Here is a 24,521-nt window from a genome sequence, read left to right on the forward strand (position 1 = left end):
TGCAGCCTTCTTCATTAAAATCTTCAAGGACAAATGGGGGGGGGGGGGGGGGGGAAGAAAAAAAATTATCTTCTTGACCATCAGAATTAGAGGTTAGGAACAATAATATAGGCATTTGTTTAGAAATGTATGTATGTGTGTGTGTCTGTGCATACACACACACAAATATGTGCATCCATTTTTGGATAAAAACACCACCTGAAGTTTGAAAGTACTAGGACCAGAACTGTTCTCCCTTGTCTCAGACTCACATTTCACCCCTGTTTCTGCAGTGCACACAGTTGTCACACTGTACATGTCTGAACAGTAGAACTGCAATGAAAAACAGGTCATGGATTTTCCTTTGGCCTCCACCATTGCCATTTTCCCACCCAGAGACAAGGCTTGCCTTTCTGGAGCCAACATTTTTTCTTACAGTATGGTTAGGAAACTGTAACAATTACCTTGTTATTTTTAAATTGCATTTCCAGCAAACAAACAAAATAAGATTTGCAAAATTTGTTCATTAGAATTACTAATACACACCTCCTGATCTATACTTTCCAGGACTACACAAACAGTAGCAGCACAAGACAGGAGTTTAATAAATTTCCTCATGCTATTTTAGAAAGTCAACTATTAATATTTGACAAAAAGCAGGCATTATTTCAGAGAGGATTGCCTTCATCTCACGAATCTGTCAGGATTTTAGTGCAAGGTAGGCTGCCCAAACAAAACACAAACCCAACGTGAACTACATCTGCACTTCTCTAGAGACTAATGGGTACATTTCTGCTACCAAATACTGAATTTAAATATCTCTAAGTTGTTGAGAATACATAATAATTCACATTTTGCTGAGTCTTCATTTCACTAAGCGATGCATGCCATCACACTTTCAAAGAAAAGCTGCTAACCTGGCTACTAAAGATAGTATTAATAGTAGAGAGGTACCTATAGCTATCGTACTTCAAACCATAGCAGAATGGTTAGTTTTACTACCAAGGCATTGATTCACAAGTATTAGAATAGCCAGTCACTGGCCCAGTGACAGTGCAAGAAACTGAATATGACATGGTAGGGCTGAAGAGTAAGTAAACAGGTAACCAAGAATCAGCTCTGAGAGCCTCCAGAGATAGTTTTGGGAGACACTTGCTGCTGTCACAGCTCCTGGATTGAGGTGAAGACCAGCTGCAAGACTGCACCTACCTACAGTAGCTGCTTCCAAAATGTGATAAACTTAATCATTAGGGAAGTAATTTTGAAAAGATCAAAGCTCCCTTCTCCTTTTAAGATTAAGGAAGCAGCAATTGCAAGAAATACGAGTAGATAAACCTGCAGTTTAAAGAAAACCCAAGATCTTCCATCCTTAAAGTGATGAATGTCGCTAAAAAAAACCCCACACATGAAACATAAAATGCCTTTTCAAGTTTTAAGGTTTGGCTGGCTATATTGTGATATACCAAAATAATGAAAATGCATTCTTTGCTGCAGTCCATTGTGGCTCATTTTTCACCAAGATGCAATTTTCCCTTTTACCAAGTCTTTCCTCCTTTTTATTTCCCCCAGTTCATTTGTTCTACTATTGAGGCACCAACTTTAAACATGCAATGACTAACCAAGGAGACCCTGTAGCTGCAATGCATCAAACCAATTCTGTTGAGCATTCACGGGTCACTGCAACATCAGCTTCACATGCCTGTTTTGGAGACAACAAACGTGACCATTTCTTTCTCCAAGCTGCACAGGTACATCACCTAGGCAAGCAGCAAAATAACTCCAGCCTGCTGTCAAAAGTCTCAGTCCTCAAATTTAAAACGATACTCAAATAGCCTCAAATATAGCCAGTAATAAAATTTACTGGCCAAATGCTGAAGATTTACTGGCCTAAGGTGTACAAATCAATTTTTTTAACATAAAGTATTACCAGATAATGAACGGCTAGTGAGTTACACAGCAGAGCTGATGTTCCAATACCTGTGCCAAAATCCTAGCCTATTTGATTTCTATCCCAAAAAAATGCTGTTCTCATTTATTATATACACTTTATTTTTGAAATCATGAAAATATGAATCAATAATTATAAGTAAAGGACTTGATTTTCCATTGTAAGGGAAAAAAGGTTGGAAGACTAGAATGTATTTATTTAGAATGGAATAGAGTAGACTATTTCAGTTGGAAGGGACCGACAACAATCATTTAGTCCAACTGCCTGACCAGTTCAGGGCTGACCAACAGTTAAAGCACATTTTTAAGGACACTGCTCAAATGCCTCCTAAACGCTGACAGGCCTGGGGCATTGACCACCTCTGCAGGAAGCCTGTTCCAGTTTTCACCACCCTTTCTGTAAAGGAATGCTTCCTAACATCCAGTCTAAACCTCCCCAGGCCGCAGCTTTGAGCCATGCCCGCACGTCCTGTCGCCGAGTTCCAGCAAGAAGACGTCAGCACCTCCCTCTCCACTTCCCCTCCTCAGGAAGCTGTAGAGCCAAAACCTGGTTCCCGCTGAGTTTTTAATAATCTGTTTAAATAAATCCCCAGGCTAATGCAAGAATATTCAAGATGAAATTCAGATGTACTTGCACATCAATTACATCCTAAAATTCAAATAGAAAACTGAAGGTAGCTATCAGACCTAGAATTTAAAGTGCAGGAAAACTCCGTTCCCAAATGTGAACAGAAACCAGGAAGACAAATAAGGTTCTTCTCCAAAGCATATCTGAATTAAATTTAGACTACTTCAAAGTTCCTGTCAGAAAAAAAACTGTGTAACACTTTGAATGATATAAAAAAATAGTCTTAACTTTTTCAGCTCCTCACAATCATTATCCTGTGAAAATAAAGACACTCCTGAAATCAGTTATTAAAAATAATTGCCATTCATATGGCTAAAGGATTATTAAGTGACAATGAAGATGATGAAACAGACAAATCACTTGAGAAGTCCAGAGGATTTTTTAATACCTATGTAAAAATAAGGACTAATGAGGACATCTCCTTTGGTATTGTTTAAGAACTAAAGTTTATACCCACACATTTGTATACTTTAAAAACTTCCTTTACATTTTCCTGTAATCATTTTTACCATGACTTTAAAAAAAATATTTAAAAATTCTGTTATTTCACTGGCTTTATACAAAATACTAATTACTGCGTACTTGATTACCCTCAATCTTATAGTAGACAGGATATAAAAGCCCAATACATTTTGTGAACGTTTATGAGCTGAGAAATTAAGTAGGCCAACACACATATAATTAGAAGACATCATTCTTCCCTCTATTTAAGAGCACCCGCCAGCAGGATGCCATCGGGATGGTTAAGCGCTCTCACCCAGTGCTGCAGCAGACACCAATGCAGTCCCCTTACAAAATCACCAGGAACTCGGATTGTGCTCCTCGTTATTGCAACAACGTGTACGCAGCATTTCACAGCACTGTTCTGCAGCCCCCCTCTTCACTCTCTGAACTTAATCTTCTCCAATGCAGTTCAGTAAAAAAGAATTTTCTCAGCCATTAATTGAGTTTCAACATTTGATTTCTGTTGCTGTAAAATCCCACGTCCTATCAGACAACTAGTATCGGAGCAGCCTTGTGCTTTTACCAAAGCAAGCATTTTAGTGTAGTGGAAGTCACTCCTAAAGAATATTTCTCTTAGGATAAGGATGAAACATTTAGAAAGATTACTGCTATACAGCAAGTACTTTACAAATTACGAAAACCAAACCCACAAACTCCGAGGGATACATCTCCTTTTTCAAAGACTAGGTACAGGAAAAATAAATAAACAGAAATTATTTTGTATGCTATACACTCATGAAAATGTAAACACTTAAACTAGACTTATTACAGAAATAAGACTAGATGATACTGTGTGGTAGATTTAACGCATATTAATGAACTTTACCACATTATTCAGCACTGGGGTAAGAGGCTGTTCTCTGTTCACAGAAGTTTGCAGGGGTATGTCAGAGACCTGATACCTAAGGTTCACCTTCTCACATTAAGAAATTACAAAAGGCTGTCTGTAATAAGAAAGGACTGAATTATTACACAACCATAATAATAAACCTACTGGTAAAAAGACCAAAACCACAGCAATATCTTAGAATTTTCGACTTAAAGGCAAGGGGGTAAAAAACAACACGTGGTTATAATACATCATTGGATAATTTGGTTTTTAAGCTTCAAGCCACCACTTCAGTCAAAAATTCTGTAAAGCACATCACAAATCACAAGAAATTGTATTTCATGTGATTAGATGGCATCCTATTTTTAACACTACTGATTAACAGATGGAAGTGGAGTCTTTCCTTCAAAAGTGCTTTAGTCATCATAAAGTACCAACCAAGATGTTGATTAAACACATTTAGAACCACACAAAAAAAGAAGTGTGATTTCATGTTTGTTCTCTACAGCTATTTCTACAGTGCTCTCTAACAAAATTACCATTTAGTTACATCAACACACATGTGTACGTCAGGATAGAGAAGAAAACGTACTAGGTCATTCCTACAGCCAGATTCCCTTTTATCATATTTGATAAATACTGCCAATGTCCATACACGCTTCCACAATTGTACTTTGTGTTCACCACTTTAAATTATTTCCGATGTGTGAAATACCCTCATGTTTCAGCCCTTGCACCAGGAGAAAGGCTCTTTGGAAATAACAGGACACTTAAGAGTGGATGTAGCTTCCCTATTTGCTTTCCACATAAAATTCTTGAACGGCCTTGCCTAACATTGCTTTTAAAATATTTTTTTATTCCTATTCAATTACTAATTTCTACCGGAAAGGGTGTGTGCTTGTGAAAAAATGAGTGTGTATAAAGGAATTGTATCACTGTAAGAAATGTACTAAGCAGAATGATAACTGATACATTGCTATTCCAAATATTACCGTATCTGTATTTTATTTGCCTCACTACTTTACTCACAGTTAAAAACACAAAGAAACAAACAAGAAACTGCAGAAATCCCCACAAGTTTCTACACTGAATCAATAAGTTTATGTAAATCACGTTGCCAGAAGCGAGGTCTAAGGAAGTGTTTAGTAAAGAGAATTAAAAGGGAACATGCTATCCCCATCAGGTGCTAAATATAGAGAGCATAAACCCTTTCATTCCAGTTGGGGCAGAAAGAAATCATGTTTCCCCATGATGAGCCAAGAGTCTGAAGTGCAGGATGAGCAGCTGTCGTCTCTGGAGATATGTACAACGCTGAAACAGCACTTGATAATGAGAAGAACTTGTTTCTTCCATCTTAAAACTACTGGACAGCACTTTGTAAGAGATTATTAAAATATTAAAAATTTATATAGGGATGCCTTTCCTCTTCTCTGATCCTTCTACCCCAATTGCAAGGTAACTTCATAGGAAGAGAACTGTCACTTTCTGCCCATGATCACTGAAGGAGAAAAGGACAAGCAAGTTTTACACAAACTTCCCTTAAAATATCTTTGAATTCCTACAGTGAAGAAAACTAATCAAGGATTTGGGAGATTTGGGACTAGTCTGAGCTCTGAACTTATCTGATTGTAACTCAACACAAATTCATCAAAACAAGCAAAAATGCTAACCATTTCAAAACTTATTGCCTGATACATTTACCTTGGACTAAGTACCAGACACTTTAAGAATACAGGGGCTTCAAAGATACCAGTTTTATTACCTCATTTTTTTTCATATCCTGACTGCATCACGTAACAATGGCATGTTAACATGATACCTCATCTGACAGTAGCGTGGAAACCTACACAATATCTACCAGAAGTTGTGAGCTATTCCTCCCACCACCATCTTCATCAGTTTGAAGATAAGATCTCATCCCCAAAGTAAACCACTTAAGAATTTTGCCGCTGTAAACAAACGTGACAGACAGCACAATGCGTATCAACTACATACGGGAAGGGAACGTGGTCTGCCAACTTTCTCAGCCAAAAATACTTCTCACAACGTTATTATTTGGCTTGTGTATGTTAAGCCTATTTCCATTTCCAGTTACACCAAAGCAAATGCAGCCTAAGTCCATTAACTGAATTATTTCAGAGTCGGTGGTGGATGAATCTGGCTGTGTATGCACGTGCACATACGTAACAGCATCTATTTCTGAAACGACAGGACAGATCATCTCTGTGGCATTTATGTCAGAACAGTGACAAAATGCTTTTCCCAGATGAGTAAGTGACAGTGAGAAGGCTGTTTTCAATGGGAAGAGGAAGCCAAGAGCTGGCTTGTTTCCATGGAAACACTAGCAGCATCAGGCAGAACAGCTGTAGAGGAAAAGGCAGAAGTTCGGAAGGCAGAAATCTTGCTGATTTTACCTCACCGATGTGTCAGTACCATCAGATACCATCTACATTTAAGGTAGATCAAGCTAGTTTATGTTGAATACGTCATGCATTAAGCCACAATTTCCAGTTAAGACTTCTAAAAGCTGAGCATGCCAGAAGCAAATTAACAAAAATTACTTACAATGTGATTCAGTCATCCCATGTATACACAGACCTACAGAACATATGAGTATCTGCAATAGTGATGCATTATAATTTTGGTCATTAGAAACAAATCTCACTGTTTCTTTAAAAATGACAGCTCCTATAGGCTAAACGCTTCAAGCAGAATGACTGGTTTTCACTGATTTAATCTAACAGGCTCTTTTCCCACTTAAAAATAAATTCAGTGCTTTGATTACCAACATGGCAAAAGGAATACTCTCTGCAGTTTCTTTAACAGCCTTTACTGTTTTCTTTGTATCATTTTAAGATAGATGTCTGCATAACTAAAATTTTATTAAATGGTAACATCTCAAATATACTTGCTTTCTTTGTTGAATAAAAGACAGAAAATATTTCCACTTATAAATTAAAGGGAGTTTCTATTTGTTAAGAAAGGAAACAAACTTTGCTATTCACTAGTAATCTACAAACATACATTCTGAGATTAACCTATCTTCACCACTCCATTCACAGTATCTCAGGCTACTCCAGCAGCACTGCTTCCACCAAAAATAAAAACTGTCTTGCATCACAAACGCCTAAAGCCCTAAAAATATAACCCCCTGCAGTCATTCCCCACAGTACATGACAGGTATCTAGGTACCTGGAGAGAACGTAAGCAAGCCACCAAATAAAGACTTAAATTAAGAATGCTCTCTAGTATGATAACTGCAGCTTTAGCCTTTCAAAGGGATCTACAAAAATTTTCTCACTCTCCCATCTCACTCATTTCACCTGATTCTTCCTATAACCAACCCCACCAAATGTTCAAGGCTGGTGTCAATGTTACGAGACACTGAAAGGAGTCTCTTGACAACGTAACTTCATGTAAAGCAGTAGATAAGAACTTCATGTTTCCATCCAAAAATTACTGCTCAAGTCCAGTTCCTCATCTCATGATGAAGCACCCCAAGATCAGTGTTTTTAAGAACTCCTGCAAGGTGTAAGTATCTTGATGCCTAAGCTGCAAGGCTTTTGTAGTTTTATTTGCATTTCAGTGAATACTTAGAGCAAAGTTTACAAATACTCGCTCATTTGTTTTTGTCCTGCCCTTGCCAACCAAGTAATTACGATCTTTCCTACAGATAAAGACCATACAGCAAATGGGTTGTGTAACTTGCCTTCAGCTGCTGAAAAAAGCAGGGTGTTGCAGGGAGCGCAGGCTTGGATGCCTGGGCCACACTGACTCCCGCACTGCTGAGCTACCAAACTTCCCAGGCACTGTCCCCTGACCCATGAACAGATTTACAGTCTTCTCAGAAAGTGGAAGATACATAGCTGTGAACTTTGTGAGCCCCAGGGCCATTTCTGAGCTCCTCCACCAAGTACGTGAGTAATTCATAATCCTTAGGGGGGGGGGGGGGGGAGGAGGAAATCAATGACAAATAGTATTTACTCCTTTAAACAGCATCACATTTCAACTACAATTCAAAAGTAAAAAGCCTTAAAAGCCGAATTAATTTGAAATATGATATCTGAGACTAGCGCTGGCTGACACTCTAGGTCCTGCTGGGCATCTGCAGACACTCTTTTAAAAAATTCAGTGCTTAATTACATCTCTTGTACTATCTTACAAACTATTGGGATGTATTTCTGCACTTTACTGAAGTGTAATGAGTTTTTTGCACTTATAAGCCATCAAAGGATACCAAAATCATTTACAGGTATTAACCAGCAAAACTCACAATATACATGTTTGATTCAGATAATAATCAGTGTCTGTTTCAGAGATGCTTAAACCAACACACAGAAAAATCTAGTTGCCCAGCGCTTCCCCTCTGACAGTATCTTATGCCAGTAGCTTTCCACACTGACATGATAGCATTCTGTCAAATACCAGTTCGTGAATGATTGCTCTATTAAGCCTGGAGTGAAAGCAGTAGCGCTGTACTCTTTTAATTTCTTCTCACAGCCTATGAAATCCAAAATGATAAAATGAAAGCAGAAATAATATTCAGACGGAACTCCTGAACTTGGTAAACAAAGAAAAGTGTTGCAGGTTTCAAAGCAATTGTAGGTACACAGATTACATTTTGCATTTACAAAACCCATCATGTTTGGTAGATGTTGCTATCCAAACATCAAACTACATACACTAGAAGTTCAAAATTTTTTTAGAATCTCAAATAAAGTAAACCTTCTTGCCAACAAACTAGTCCCACTATTTATGTAACATCACTGGATGGTCTTTCTAGAATAATCTTGTGTGTGCACTATCCCCCAATAGGTTACCATGGCAACTTATATTTGAATTTCTATAAATTTCTATTTTTAGAGATCACAGTTTAGGATAAAGCAAATCACAAATATTAAGTACCATTTCATTAATAGAAAATAACCCATTTTTATCATCATCATACTTCCCAGAAAAAGACACTGCTAAAGTTAAATCAGGCAGTAATGCTAAAAAAATAATTATCACAGATATTAAGAAAGTTTACCACTGAGCAGCCTCACCATAACTAAGTGCTGCATGAGTCAGTAGCTAACACTATGAGGCAAAGATTGATGTTCACAGTTTTGTCTTGATTTCAGTAAGGCCAGGATTTCACTCAAACGTTTTTAGTTAGTCATCATTTCAGCTGACACAAAACAAAAGTGTATTTGCCAGAATACTCAGAAAATAATGTCTTTGTTTCAAGTGTGGGAAAATGTTGAATTGACAGTAATGTCTCAGTTCCAAGCTAAGATTACTACCATCACCTTAAATTACTGTGTTCAAGAGCACTTACTAAGTGCATCCTAGTCCTCAAATACAAATTTACTTTAATGCTTTAAAACTTGCCCGCAGTTATCAAAGTTGTCTCCCTACCTGAAAGATCAAGCACAGAGTACCAGCCTTGAAGAAAATGAAAACACTGATTTAGACACTGCTGTTACAACTCGGATGCTGCCTGGGGTTGAAATCAGAATGTAATGCTTAAAAACAGTTTTTAAGTTAGAAAAAGATACGTATCTTACCTTCTAAGAAATCACTACGGCCATGTCACAATTTTCTGTTATAGCATGAATTACAACATTCATTTTGCAAACTTAAAATATCTTTACCCAAACCACTGACAGTTTGGGACGGTCTAGTACAGATGGAAAATTTGGAAAGCAAGTGCTCACAGACTGTCTCAAGGGGTGGACCGAAGAGGACTGAAAACCCTAATGACAGTTTCAGCTCCAGGGCGCAATTGCGATCAGCACACCTACTTTCCTTTTTCTCGTGGTATCTTCTATTTAACATTTCCTCTGCACTCCTCGGTTCTCCAGCAAAGTTGAGTGGAAAGGTCCCCTACCATGAAAGCTGCAGATTTGACGCCATCAGTGACCTTCCACAAAAGAAGCAAGCGAAAGACAACCTGCGGGGCAATCACCATGCACGCTACTGTTTTGTGAGGTAACCAAGGGCTAAATTTTCTTTATGATCCAGACAGCTAAGATGCGAGCAATGCGAGTATGTCATTGATGAGCGAAGAGAGACACTTCTGGCACTTTTTCTTCAGAACCGATCCTTTATTAAAACCGTATTTCAAGTATCAGCTGGAACCAGCTGTCAAGGGAAAATGTATTTGGTGGGCAACCCTCTAAAACATAAACAACGCCGGCACTCAGCCAGTGACAGTAATAACTAAGAGGACTTTTACTTTCTGTTTAACTTACCTCACTAAGCTCACAGGAGTTGTTAACTTTCATAGAAACGGCATCAGGCCATGGGGTACAATTCAAGAAGTCATTTAACCACAGGCTTATGGTCGCATCCATGAGACTGCCAGTGAAATCAATGGAACCGATCAGGAGATGACACCCACCATAACTGCACTTTCTGCAGGATAAGGCTTAGCTCTGAATACTTCAGGGGAATCCTAGTAAATATGCTGCAAAACATTTACTGCCATTTTACAATCAAATGTTTCCTTTCCAAGAACTTTCCAAATTCTTTTCCTTCTATTGTGGGGAGAATACGCTGGTGGTTTCTTTTCTTGTCATTAAATTTGAGGCACTGCTGTATATTTCCCTCAAAGGAATTACAACCATTTGTTTGTTCCAAAGCCCTGGGATAGAAAGCAAACCCCGCTCACCACTGACAACAGCAACTAAAAGATGGAACTAACATCCAAAACGAAGTAGAAAGCAGTCAGCATCAAAATCTAAAACCTCTATCTAAAGAACAGAAATTTAGTACGATCGTTTACTGCCTTGCACGTGTACCCTCAGTTACAGAGCCAGCAAGGGTCACCCTGAGAAATCAATGGAGGAAGAGCCAGGGTGACCCCCTGTCACACTTGCTTTGTTGAACTCAGATCACCTCCCAGCGCCGGCCGAGCACAGCTGGGAAAGGGCTGAGGTCACTCTCCCACATCGCCATCACCAAACTCACCCCAAACCCGAGTACTCTGACAGCTGGGGAGGGATGATGGCCTCCTGGCAGGGCCAGCTGCCCTGGCCCCACACACACCTCCACGCGGGTGCCCAGGAAGGACAAAGGCACCTTGGGGCTGTTCCTGTCCACCCACACACACACGCATAAACGGGTCCCCCAGGGAACGCACCTCCACCTGCCACCCCGGCCGGATCTGTGTGTGTGCGCGAGTGTGTGTGGGAGTGTGGCTCCCTCACAGGTTCCTCAGGGCACAGCTCCCACCTCACCCCACGTACACTCCCATGGGGGGGGATGCCAGGGCAGCAGGATCCCCTCACTGCCTGACATTGCCTGAAGATGCAGAGGGGACAAGCGCCACCGCCCCACGGGGGCCGGCATCACCCCCACGCAGCAGCCCACTGAAGCATCGCCTCTGTCTGCCCACCCCAAGCGGGGCGAGCTTCCCCTTGATGCCCCACACGCCTGCCTCCCACGCAGGGGACCATGGCGCAGGGGACCGTGGCAGCCCCTCAGCCTCCTTGGGCGGCAGCGCCGTCCGGCGGCGCTTACCCTGGCAGCCCGCGAGGAGTAGGGGTCCTCGAAGAGCGCCCAGACGCGGGGCTGCAGCCGCCGCCAGCGCCCGCCCTTGCCCTCGGCGGCCGCCCCCACGTCCTCGATGCCCAGCCTTTTGGCGGCCAGGTCGTCGTCGTCGCCGTCGGGGGGCGGCTCGCCCGTCAGCAGGTCGGGTGCCTCGAAGATGTCGAGGGCCTCCTCGGCGTCGCGGTGCTGGCGGTAGGTCATCCAGCAGCAGGGCTCCACGTCGGTCTCGTCGATGCCCCAGAAGGCCAGCTCCTCCTCGAAGAGCGGCCCGCAGACGTCGGCGGGGCAGTGCAGCTTGCCGGTGCGGTAGTAGTTGAGCACATAGGCGAAGACCCCCGGGTGCCGGTCGAAGAAGAACTCGCTGGCGCCGCCGCTGCCCCGGGGGCTGCAGCCGCTGCCGGGCTCCGGGCAGCCGCCCGCCGGCGGCGGCGGGTTGGGGGGCGGCGGCGGCGGCTCCTCGCCGCCCGGGGACTCGCTCTGGGACTCGCAGGCGAGCAGGGCCAGGCGGGTCCCCGGCAGGGTCTTCAGGGTGCTGCGGTAGGTCTCGTGCCGCGTGCCCCCCACGTTGAGGATCACCCTCTCGTTGTCCTCGAGCTTCCCCATCGCTCCGGGTCGGACATGACTGGGGCGGGCGCGGGAGGCGGCAGCGGGGACGGCGGGGGGGCAGCCGGTGGCGGGCAGGTCCGCGGGGGGCGAGCTTCTCCCTTAAACGCGAACAGAAGAAATCGAGGAGAAGCCCCCCGGGCACCGCCGGGCGGGAGGGGGGCTCCGCTGCCCGCCGTGACACAACCCGCCCCGCTCCGCGATCTCCCGCCGCCCCGCGCCGCCGGCAGCGCCCACCGCCGGCCCGCTCCCCCCGCGGGGGCTCTGCCGCCCGCCCCGCGCAGGGCTCCGGGCTCTCCCCCCGCTCGCCCTGAAAGCACCGGCTCCCGGAACGGCACCGCCGCCCCTCCTGCGTACGGATCCGCCACCGCCCCCACCCCCTGCTCCCTCGCGGGGCTGCGTGAACCGAGCTGATGAAATAGAAAGTGTGCGGTTAATTATTTAGCGGGCATCTCTCTTTTATTACCCTAACAGCTTAACGAGGAGGAGGAAGGGGGAAGAAAAAAAGAGGGGGATTAGAGATTTGCCTCCTTCCGCCCGCCCCCCCCCCCCCCATTTTGGGAGGGAGGGCTTGCCGTTGGGGAAGAAATACCAAGCCCCCGTCAGCTCGGCAGCACGCACACCCTCGGCAAAGCTGCAGCGCGGCTCGCTACTTTCCCAGACAAACGGTGCAGGCGAGCGCGCATCTCGGGGAAGCGCCGGCGGCACCAGCGCCGCGCTGCCGCGGGTTCTCCGCGCCCCCTCCCGCCACCCCCCCGCCGCCAGCCCTCCCCCCGCCGCCCCCTCCCCGCCGCTACCTTCGCCAGGGGAGAGAACGCGGCTCCTGTGCTCAGGCGGGCTCCGGCGGCGCGCGGCGGCGGACGCCCATCCCCAGCCGCTCTCCGTGCCTCCCCGCCCGGCGAGAACTACTTGTTGGTGGGTTTCCGATTCGGGGATGTTTGGTTTTTTCCGCCCTCAGGTAGCTGTTTTGCCTCCCTGCACGCTCAACTCCGAAAGGCGCAAAAGCGGCTCCCGCCGCCCGCTCGGAGACCCCGCTCCCATCGTTTCACGGGGGAGACGCAGCCCTTCCCCGGCGGGACTGCGAGCCGGCACCGCGGGCGGCAGGCGGAGCCATGGGCGGCGGGTCGGGGCACCCCGGGGACGGGACTGCCGCGCTCCCAGCGCCTCTCCGGGAAAGCGGACCCGCGGGTGGACACGCACCTCATTTGGGGCTGAGGCTCCTCCCCGGGGCGGGGGTAGAGGAGACGGCCCCCGCGCCCCTTCCAGCCCCCCACTCGCAGCCCTCTGGGGCGGAGGGAGGCGACGGCGAAAACAAATGTCACATCCCTCCGGAACAAGGCGGCGCCGCCTCCTCCCCGCTGCGCGCAGCTTTGGTTCACTTCGGGGGACCACGCGGGCAGGGAGCGGGGCTGGGGACAGGCGTGTGCCGGAGGAACGCAGGGATGGCAGCGCCCCGCTACAGGTGACGGCGGAGGGGAGCTGCCCAGCCCCGGGAGCGGGTCCGGCCCCCGGCTGGTCGGTGCCTGCAGCGCCCGCCCCGCTCGGCCTGCGGGGCGGGGGGCGGCCGGGGAGCCCCCGGGGCCAGCTCCAGCCCGAGGAGCCCCGGCCTCGGGGAGGGAGGGCTCAAGAGGAGGACATCCAACCCTTGTATCAGCTGGAAAAAAACAGATACGGGGGGGGGGGGGGGTGTGTACACTTCGCGCTCGGTATGCTTCATACGGCGGAGGCTGGGGCAGCGGGGGAGGGATGGAAGTTGGGAGGTCCCCAGCGATCGATGAGGGAGCCCAGTGCCTGTGCCAAGGTCTTTGCCCCCAAGCCAGCTCTTTTCGACAGACTGCTGTACTGATGCCTGGTTTCAGCTGGGTTGGTCAAAGAGAAAGAAGCTTCCAGCCCCAGAGAGGAGATAGACGAGGGAGAGGTGATCCCTCTTGCCACTTCCTCAAAAGAAACATCTTCCTCCACACCGAGGGTATTCCCTGGCAGGAAGCAGGGTAATGAGTGGAATAATGGGTATCTGAAATGTCTACCTTTTGCGTCAGAGCCTTCGGCTGGGCACTTGCTGGTGCTGGGAGGGCAAAGCTCAGCTGGAAGCGATGCTCGGAGGATGCTGTGCATAGACCAGACTGCTTTAACCCAGATCTGTCTATATGTGGCATCCATAATGTGAATCGACTCCCCAAGCAGCAGCAACTTTAAGAAACAGGTTTCAAAAGCTTTCTCCAGATGTACATTCTAAGTTCCTTAAAAAAAAAAAAAAAAAAAAAGTCAAAATATATCCTGCCAAACCAGATATAATCAGTTAGTGAAAACTCCTGGGAGCCAAAATTAATATTTAATTACATAGCTGTAAATCCAGTGGAAAGGACAAACCCATCCTAAACCAAAGCAACGCTGCTCATGCCATACTCGCTGGTCTTTGCGGAGGGGCTTTTTCTGAAAAGGGGACATAGAGAAAGAGGGAGTGAGACAATGAATATTCATTGTCTTCTTTCTGACCTACGAGAGGTTTCTGGAGAAATGCAATGTATTAGAGCTCTGCAGCATTCATCCATTATGGAAAACCATGGGGTGGCAGTAGCTGCCAAAACACTAGACAAACTGTATCATCACAGAATACCAGAACTTCTCTCTGAACTGTCACTGTCTGCTCAAGTCCCGCCATCTGTGCTCAAGTTGCAAGGCAAGCACTCCTCTCCACACAAAAAACCACCCCAGACCACCACGAACAAAAAACCCAAACCAGAACAACAAAACCCATCACGAAAGCCCCCAAACCTTCCCTCCCCCCAAAAACCACCCCAAACCACAGCCCACCCAAATATCCAAGAAACCTAAGACTAACAAGAATAGCATCTCAACAAAAACTTTCGTTACACTCTGTAATGCCAATGCCATGAAAAAGGCATGTATTATGAGCAGTTAGTTTATGGTTCAGACTTCTTAAGCACACAGGTTTTTGTTGCATGGGGAAGAATAAGCCACAGAAATAATTTTTCCAATTGATAAGAAAAGGAATGGTCTATTCCAGAATATAATAGTCCTTCAGTCACATCAAAACGTCCACATTCTACAGCATATCCATTACTATATAATAATGCTATTAATTTACCTGTGTGTCACGCTTCATTGTATTTTCAGCATGTGGCAGACTCCTCAATAGAGGATGAAATTATATTAGACATTGACTTTCCAGAGCCAACATTTTCTCGAATGACAATATTTTATTGCAGTTGCCTACATAACATAGATGAATTAATTTTGCCACACAAGAGACTGACTTGAATTTTTGCACGAGACATATATGAGAAATGCACCTCCTGAGTGAGTCTTACCATGAAATATATCTGCAAAATGAAAAAAAAAAAAAAAAAAAAAAAAAACAAACCAAAAACTATTTACACATACTTTTAAAAACATATTAATGTAGAAGTTAAGTGGAAATATTTCTATAGCTCAGGATTTAGAACTTTCTTTGAAAAAGTGTGTGATGCCAAGCAATACACAACAAATTTCCCCTGCTGGATAGGTATTAGGAAAGGAAAGGTCCTATGTTGTTTTAACCAACAAAGCAATAAAATTAGATGCTAAGACCGCTATCAGAAACCCAAGCCAAATGAGCAGTTCACTTACTAGCAGCAATCGTTCGTCCTGCAAGCTTCAGTACTGCAATGCAAAGTCATTGGGTTACCAGCTGTCTGTCAAGAAAAGAATAAACAGAAAAAAGGACTCATGGATAAGAAAAACAAATATGAGGACAAATGCAGTGTATCCCAGTTACAGTCATGCTCTGAATCACCTTATGGAGGATCTCTGTCCCTGTTGTCTAGGGGCGTCCCTGGGAAGGTTAACCTGCCCAGCTACCATCTGTCTTCCTGAGGAGGATGTGAGAAGCAGAAGCCACCGAGTTTTTCTAGTGCAGCTCACCATTTCATATTTTTCACATGATGTTGTAATTGAGAAACAAGAAAAAAAGTTAATCAATTTTATAATGGAAAATTTTAATTGAAGACAGCGCATCACAGCCAAAATATCAATTTATACCAGTTTAGTCAGTGACTAAGTAAATGAACTAATTATTTTAAATATCCACCGTCAGTAACATTTTATTAAGCTTCTACTTGTTTCTTTCACGTATTTTCTGTTCTTTTTTACTATTTATAATCATCTCTACTATTTACAATTACATACACTAATTCATTACAGATCTTGCAGAACATGACAGCCACATTATACTGAAGTACACTGATGGTAAGTCAGAACCCTACTCTGAAATTGCAAAAAAAAAAAGAATTAATAGATTAAGTAAATGTCTGTGAAATACAACTCTAAGGAGCCATGGTGTAGTTAAATTGCATGGGGCTGGAAACAAAGACAGCAGAAAGTTGTCATTATTTTTAAATTCCAAAACACGATTGCACTTTTAGATAACGCAGTTGAATTATAAGCTTGGTTTGATCAATAACAGAAGCGGTGAAAAAAGGTCTTACTGTAGGAGAATAGAAATAAAACTAAGACTGGACAAAGCAGATGGACAAAATGTGAACGCTGTCATGAAATCAGTCTCCTGTTAGTCCCACAGTAGCAGGCAGGAGTCCCCTCAGCGAGGCACTGCATACACACAGGTATGCTTCATCTGCCTTCCCCCACCCCAGATCTTCAATTCTTTGTGAAATTCTGGGGAATGTCGTTCTCTCATCAAAAAAATGAAAAATTAAAAAGTTTCCTTGTATGTTATATTTATCAAGGAAAATAAAACTAGAGAACCCAAGACTGGGCTCTCCTGAGAAGGCACATGACACACAGTAGGAAAAAACAGGTGAGCACTAATTGCATTGCTTAATTACTAATCCACAGCACAACCAATGCTACATGGTTAAGTCATTGCCTTCCCTGGCAGTGAGGAGGGGATGGTAAAGCGTAAAATTTTATGTACATGAAAATAGGCTTCAGGTTTCTCTTTTCAAAAGAAAAGGGTGTTGGGAAGGGCAGTATGAAGCAGCATCGCTGTAGAACTGGGACTGGCCCATTTCACCTTGTGAAATTTCACTCCAGCTGCAGCCCTGTGTCACACACAGCTCCTGTCTCAGCTCCGAGCTGAACAGTTGCACTTTCCCTTGGAAATCCTCGTGCCTCCCTCTGCTGTAAATTAAGACCCTGCCTGAAGCACACCAACCTGTATGTTCTCATCGTCTTCTCAGTTTTCCAGTCCTCCCACAGGTGCTCAAAAGATTTCAGAGTACATCCCTCTTCACAAGCTTCTTCAAGCTTCACAAGCCACTTCAGAAGGTAAGCGGCCGAAGTCTCCCTCGAAGTCTCAGTGACTGGGGCAGGCAGATTTTAAATCAGATGTCTTCGCCATGCAGGAAGCAAAGAGATTTCTTTGTAGCATCTGCAGTCTCATATAGCAGACCCAATCTCACTGTATGCAAGCTTGATTAATTTTGACTGCCTCCATTCAGCTGCAGTCAAGTTTTTCTCTCCTAATTTTTTTTCATGCTACTTTGCAGACAAGATTGCCCAAATCTGGACGGAGCTGTCTACTGCCATGGAAACAGAACAGTATTCTCAGGAGATAAACACTGCATCTCCTCTGCTTCTGCTTCAGTCCTGCTTGCAAAAGTTAGAGGTGCTGACATGGATTTCTGCTATAACCTGTAAACTGGACCATTACCCTTTGTGATGGGGGAGAGACAGATGGGAAATATCAGATCCATCGTGGGTAGCTTCGTCAGCACATCCTCCACAGAGACAAGGTGCCGGTGAGCCTCAAAGAGCCATGCAAGGTCATGCCGAGGTACAGAAGTCTTGGCAGAGGCAGCCTCACTCAGTTAGTAGCCCAGCATAAGGAAAACAGTATCAGGTTGTTAAACTCCGGGTTGCCTTCTCCAGTCTCTGCATGTCTTTGAACAAGTCAGCTTATATACTTAAGTGCAGTGTAAAACCGCATGGGTCACATTGGCTGTTAAACTTGGTTGTCAAAAAATGTGCCATGTCCACACTGATCTTGTAAACATTTCTGCAACATTTCATAACGCTTGAGATCTTTTCCCTATTTGTTTTGAATGGCAGTGTTTTAGTTGTTCTACACCTTATAGGAAAAAGGAAAAAAAAAGGGGGGGGGGGGGGCAGCGGAAAAAGGCTAGTTTGGAGCAACAGGAAAGGTGTGGGCTCAGAGGCTGCTGTTGCTGCAGGTGACACCACCTGGGCTGGGGAACACAGGTACAGCACAGCCAACTGTACAACACCAGCCCCTGGCCACGTACCTGTCCTGTGCTCATGGGGTGTAAATGGAGCTGTGGAGGGATGTGTCTGGGCTGGAGGAAGCGGGGCTGTTGGGGCATCAGCAGTCTTGTCTAAGGCCTTGGGTACCTCTTGCAGTAGGAACCCAGAACAGAGACAGTTGTTTAGGTCCTGGACTTCTCTGGTCTGGCAAACCACAGAAACTACAGCAGGGATTGATCTGTAACATCTGTGTCCCATAGGAAGGGTGGATACCCTCCTAACTTCTGCTAGCTAGTTATGGTAATTTCCCTAAGCTTTTACATACTCAAAATGAGAAAGACACGTGCCTTTAAAGGTCTGGAACACCCTGTTTTTTTCTGCAGAATAAGCAGACAGCCTGAAGACTGTAACAGCACAACAGAGGTGCCTAAAACCTCTGCCTCCAGGTAAACAGCATGTTCCTGCCAGTGACCAACAGAGACCTTGCCACAGCCACCCATGGCCCTGTTTTTTTGACATCGGGTTGCTGTAACACCTTCTTCATCCCCCAGCTTGAAAGCTGAAGTGACCTGAGAGTTTCACACCCCTCTTCAGAAGGTATTTTCAAGATCAGAGCGCACGTGCCGCGGCATGGCTACAAGCCCGCTGCGAGGCTCTCGTGGGAATTCAGGCTCTGGGTTTTGTAACCCCCACCCTTCTGCTTAGCTTGCGGCTTGGCAGGTAGCAGGACTGGCAGAGAGACAGAAGTCAATCTGCCATTGCCGTAGTGAGGAACGTCATTTAAGTCTGCAAGACAGCTACTGGCAAGGCATGCACGAGGTCCCTTACTGCCACTTTGTTCCACTCAGGTTCTCATTTGCTTTTTCTCAAGATGGAGGATCACAACGACAAAATCTTTCCGATTGTATTTTTTAGTAAATGTTGACTGTCAAAATGGAAGAAGCATTCCCATATAATGTAATAATTATTTTTTATAAAACTGTATGCAGCCAAGAAGTATCACATGGGAGATTCAAAGGACCTCTCTAAAAAAAGAATGGATTCTATAGATCTTCTCTTTAGGAGCTGCCTAGACAAAGAAAATCCTCATATTTTAGACCCCTACCCTGCTAGAGCTCTACCTTAGTGTTCCTGCTAACCTATGCAGAGATGAGGATTTGCCGTGACTTTTCAATAATATTTTCATTCTACAAACCATTATCATCGGTATTTGTTAGGGTAGTGGCAGCCTGAAATGTTTGTGGTTACATCAAGTGTTAGTTGCTTGTATCATTAACATAATATTCCCTGCCTCCCATCCTCATCCTCTCTCTCTCATACCTTTTCCAGATCAGATTTTACATTTTCTGAGGAGGGATTATATCCCAGTGTAATAGTTTGCATAGTGCCCGGCTCACCCCAAGACTCAGTTTTTAGATGCTTCCAAGCTAGAAAGCACATTAATGAAGCAGTAACTGACATATGTCCCAACTCAAAAAGTTTCAGCATTAAAAGGAAAGGCACAGTGGAAGACAAAATGCAAAAAGAAATGCTCTGAGAGCAGAGCTGCCATCCTAAGTGTACCTTTAAGCTTCTCCCACTACTGTGACCAAAAGACTGGTACTCCTCCAGAAAAGGAAGCTGTAGTTGCAAATCTAGCAGTATCTTGATGTGAATATTACAGTAACCTGGGGGGGGGGGGGGGGGAGGGGGGAAGACTGCTACTTACCAGGTTCATTTACATTTTTAATAACTCTTTGGCTTAATCTTTTTAGTCTTATTAATTTTGAAAATTGCTTAGGAGGTTCCATGTGTAAGCTCCTATCCTATAGCCACTTGGCCCTTCCTTAGGCAAAACACATTCAGGAATACAGATGGACCAAAAGGCCCACGGTCAGTCATCTCTCCTAAAGAAAGAACATCACTGTGTCTTGTTTTGGCAACAGGACGTTCAGCTTCACAGCACAGAATTGACATAGAGCACTTCCAGTAGCACAGATACGCCACCAGCCTCCACGTATTTTATACATCACTAAACGGACATCTGCCATGCCAATTTTTGTTTGATGCTTCTGAACATTTTCTATCAGCATAGGTATTTGGAACTGGCAATTAAAACAGTCTAAACTGAGCATTGCTATGTTGTCATCATTCCGAGGGTTTTTTTTTTAAGTGCCAGAACCATCTTTCTCCACCTTCAGACTACTCATATGAGTTACAAATGCAGTACCTACATTAACTGCTGCCATCAAATACTCTCTACAGCCCAAGAGCACAAGTCAATCTAACAAGTTATCAAAAAGACTGTCTTTGAAGTAAAAGTGCAAAGGAACAGTTTGAAGTCCATGGTTAATTGGAACTAATACAGCCACTGTTTTTACTGCTCTTTTCATTTTAGTGAGAGAAAAATGCAACTGAGCCAAGAAGAATACTAACAAGTTAGTAATCTTGACGTAATCGTGACTAAAGCAACCTTCTGGTCTGCTCCTTCAGGGTGAAAGGCAGTTCATAATTTTATGTATTATTCATGGTAGTTAATTCATTGGGGAGGAGGGGGAAGGCACTGCAGAAACTAATACAGTAGTAAGTTAACAAGGGGGCTGAAGAAAGAGTGCTGTCACCAGGTGAGACTTTTCATTATGTTTACTGAACAAAGCCTTTCAGTTCACCAGATTAGACACAGCCTAATTTAAGTAAAAGAAGGAAAAACAGAGCAGCAGGAAATAGTAGAAGTCCTACATCTTGAACACGGTTGAAAAGAAGCAAGGTTTGGCTTGGGAATTACAGTAAAGTAACTGTAGACTGAAGGTGATCTATCTGCACTGCTATGCATCAGGCAGTAGCAGGGATTAGTATGCATATCAAAATCTAATAAAGATATGTTTCAATTGTGACAAAAGATTTTCCATATGGCATCAAAAATAAGCAATGCTAAAACTTATTCTAATAAATTCCTGCAAAGATTATTATATTTATTAATTGCATAAGAGACCACTTACATACAGTGTGGAAAGAGCTGCTGTTAAACACCTTACATTTTGTTTCAGCTTTCTCGTACCCTCACCCCTGCTTTAAAAAAAAAAAAAAAAATTGTTGTTTGGGTCTTCTTTATTTTCCATTGTATGATTTCATGTTGATGCTGTGGATTTCACTAACATATATCCTACAAAGCAAAACTAGGAAGGAAAAATAATGCTCCTAGTCTCAGGTAAAACTGACGACAGCATGTTAGCCATATGAAAAGAAGCATAAGCACAAAGCTCCTATGCGACTGAGACACCCAGGGCCAGGTTTTCCAGCAGGAACATTTCCTTATATCTTACAGCATGGCAGAAATTCATTGTTTCTTAAGTGAAATGATGCAGTTCTTGAGAACAAAATTTGTGGGTTAAAACTTAACGCAACCTTAGCAATACTTCATAACATGAGGTTGTTGCCGAGAGAGAAACACTTTCACGAGTAAAATCTGTAAGACAAGTGCCTCACTGGCAAGACCTTAACAAAACAGTGTGTCTAGTGTGGGGCATTGCATTCAACACAAGAAAGGCACTGACCAGCACTTAAGGGAGAATAAGAATTGACTAAACAGGTCCAGTTAATGTAATTTTCCTAAACAGTCATATTTAGCAGACTTCAGATCAAAGGGGATGTAGTAGTAGTTTTCAAAGCTGCTGCATAAGGAAAGGATGAGATAGCAGAAACAGCAATCAGCTTAAACTGTAGCAAGAAAGATTCAGGTTAATCAGCAGGGAACTTGTAACATGAAGTGCAGTGAAGTAATAGAACAGATTACCTGATAATACAGTGGAGTCTCCGTCACAGACGAGAAGGTGGCACGCATGCTGTTTTTTCCAGGTAATGTGGGGTAATGGAGTAGGCAGCCCTGTGAAATCTCTCCCAGATTGATTTCTGACTTTATGGGAAGGAAGAGTATTTACACTGACCTATACTACTGGGTAGGCTTATCTTCACAGATGGCATTCCAGAAGGAAGAGTCAAAAGATATGAATGGACAAAAAATATTAACAAGCAATGATGTCATCACAGCTACTCTTTACTTTTTTCTGCCGTGTCTCCTATCCTCTCCCTCAGGGATGTCGTATTTTGATTTATTTCAGAAAAGTGTTTAGCACTGTGGCTGTTGCTGAAGAAGCTTATTTTCAAGAAGGATGCTCCCAAAATAAGAGAGTTTGGAGGCATATCAAGATAAAATTGAAGAGAACTTAGAAATCACAGTCTGAAAGGAGGAGTAAGGTTTCAGAAAAGAAACACAAGGAGTATGGAAAGTTAATTATCTGGCACTGACAACTGATCCCTTCTCACTGTCTTGGTTTTAATAAATAAATAAACAAATTAACTAACTTTTCTGAGTGCTTAGTTCCCTGTGGTTACTTGGATCTATGCAACAATAATATCTAGAAGAGGTATTTTCAAAAGCATATTAAAACCATAAAAAGCAGAATATTATAACCTGGTTTAAACTGTGTGACTATATTGGGCCCTTCCACAATGCTGGTTTTAAAGGAAAAAAAAAAAGTGAAATTGTAGCATTGGTTTGACCTCTGATGCTGTTCCCTTTGGTCACGGAATATGGAGAAAGAAAAATTCAAGAATGTCTAGTGGATGAAAACAACTGCAGTAGTCACAACTGAAACCCGCGTTTAATCACTAGCATCTGCAAGGCAAATACTACTGTCAAAAGAAATTACTTCAGGGGAATAGTTTTACCAGTGAGAGTGCAGGATTTAATTCATGCCAACACAAATCATAGGATCACAGAATTAGTCATAGGAGTTAAGTGTTCACTTACTTGACAGAGAAAAGGGAATATCGCTTTAAGATGCATCCAGAAAACTGCTATTGGTCATCTTTGCTCCTAAAACAGGGAGGTGAAATGACAGCAAAAGGTCAGGAGACACAAGCTAAAAAATATACAAGCCAGAAAAAGGCCCTAAAGTATTATACATCTCCCATGAGAACACAGCCTAAAAAAAAAAATAAATAAATAAATAAAATCAAACCATAAAGAAATGGCTATTGCTTTTCTTATTTTGAGGCTGCTTCTCTGGAGATACTAGACACACAAAATTCCACCGATAGCAACAAACAAGTTTCCATGCACAAATCCAATTAATTCCATCCGAACCGTAGCACATGAGTGAGGAAGAAAAAAAGCCAGAAAACAGGTACCCAGATACCATAAATTCCAGATACGCACAAGAGATGCTATAATAAACACTAAGAAACCCATGATAAACACATATTTTTCTTTTTTTCTGAAAGGTACTTTATCATCCCTAAGCTTTTAGTTCCCCACAATCAAGAAGCTGTGCAATGAAAGTAGAGAAGCCATAAAACAAAATATTTCATAGGGTGATCACAAAGGTACCATCTTACTGCATTTCCTTCTTAAGCACCTTCCAGCTCAGTTAATATTTTGAAGTGTGTTCTGTGGAAAAAATAGCCTAAATAGATCTGGAAGGAAATACTACTTGCCTCTTTCATCACTGGAGATGTCTCATGATTACAAGAGTCCTTCTGACTCAACTTCTCAAAGACAAGATGGTTAACAACATGAAAAGCAGCTACAGAATTAGTCTTTAAATTGCTGAGTATGGAGGAAGGATAAATTAGAGTAACATCTAGGAAAAAAAGCATGTGATTTTGTACCTTCCCTTTTTTCTGCCACAGAAACTTACCTGCTTTGTTTTTCTATAGACTTAACAGACTAACACATAAGAAATCAGCTCTAGGCTTTCTCTTTTACTATCTAGAGATAGCATGCTCAAAGAAAAAGGAAAAAAAACCAAACACAAAACCAAACCAAAGCCAAAACCAAAACCCAACCAACAAACCAAATAACCAAACCTCAAAACCACTGCAACACCAAAATATCCCAAACAACTGCCCCAAACCCCCAAACTAAACAGCCCCTCCACATACACAGTGGTAACTAGATGTTTAACCTTTTTAACCTTACTGTTTTTCTGGCTCTGAAGACCCACAAAACCTGATCAGCTGGCAGCGATTCTTATGGCAGAGAAATGAGTTTGTTGGTGTGAATCAGTAAGAATACCTCCTCTCGGCAACAAACCTATCCCAAGTGAGGATGCCATATTTCCATTAGCTGACGAAGTGAAACTACTGAAGGTTTGCACAAGTGTCTGAGTTTTGCTTTTTAAAAACGCTCTTAAACATTGCCAGTGCATATCCAATTGATGAAGTGGTCATAGACCTTGAGAATGAGGAGTTACAGCACTTCATTAATTTCCACTTGTCTTCTGGGAGTGTGCA

At 43.5% G+C, this 24,521-nt stretch overlaps 1 protein-coding gene across 10 annotated transcripts in view; it reads right to left on the minus strand.

Annotated features, from left to right (window-relative positions):
* KCNC2 (potassium voltage-gated channel subfamily C member 2) overlaps positions 1–13,618 on the minus strand; it is a 104,888-nt gene extending 91,270 nt beyond the window's left edge. For all 10 annotated transcript variants that reach the window (XM_080392509.1, XM_080392506.1, XM_080392508.1 and 7 more), the window contains exons 1-2: positions 12,824–13,618; positions 11,394–12,127 (exon numbers count right to left, since the gene is read on the minus strand). In XM_080392509.1, coding sequence (XP_080248635.1) covers positions 11,394–12,026 — 633 coding nt within the window. In that variant the 5' untranslated portion in view covers positions 12,027–12,127; positions 12,824–13,618. The remainder of the gene's footprint in view (positions 1–11,393; positions 12,128–12,823) is intronic.
* Positions 13,619–24,521: the final 10,903 nt, after the last annotated feature.

The sequence above is a fragment of the Falco punctatus genome (assembly GCF_963210335.1).
Source record: "Falco punctatus genome assembly, chromosome: 6".
Lineage (NCBI taxonomy): Eukaryota > Metazoa > Chordata > Aves > Falconiformes > Falconidae > Falco > Falco punctatus.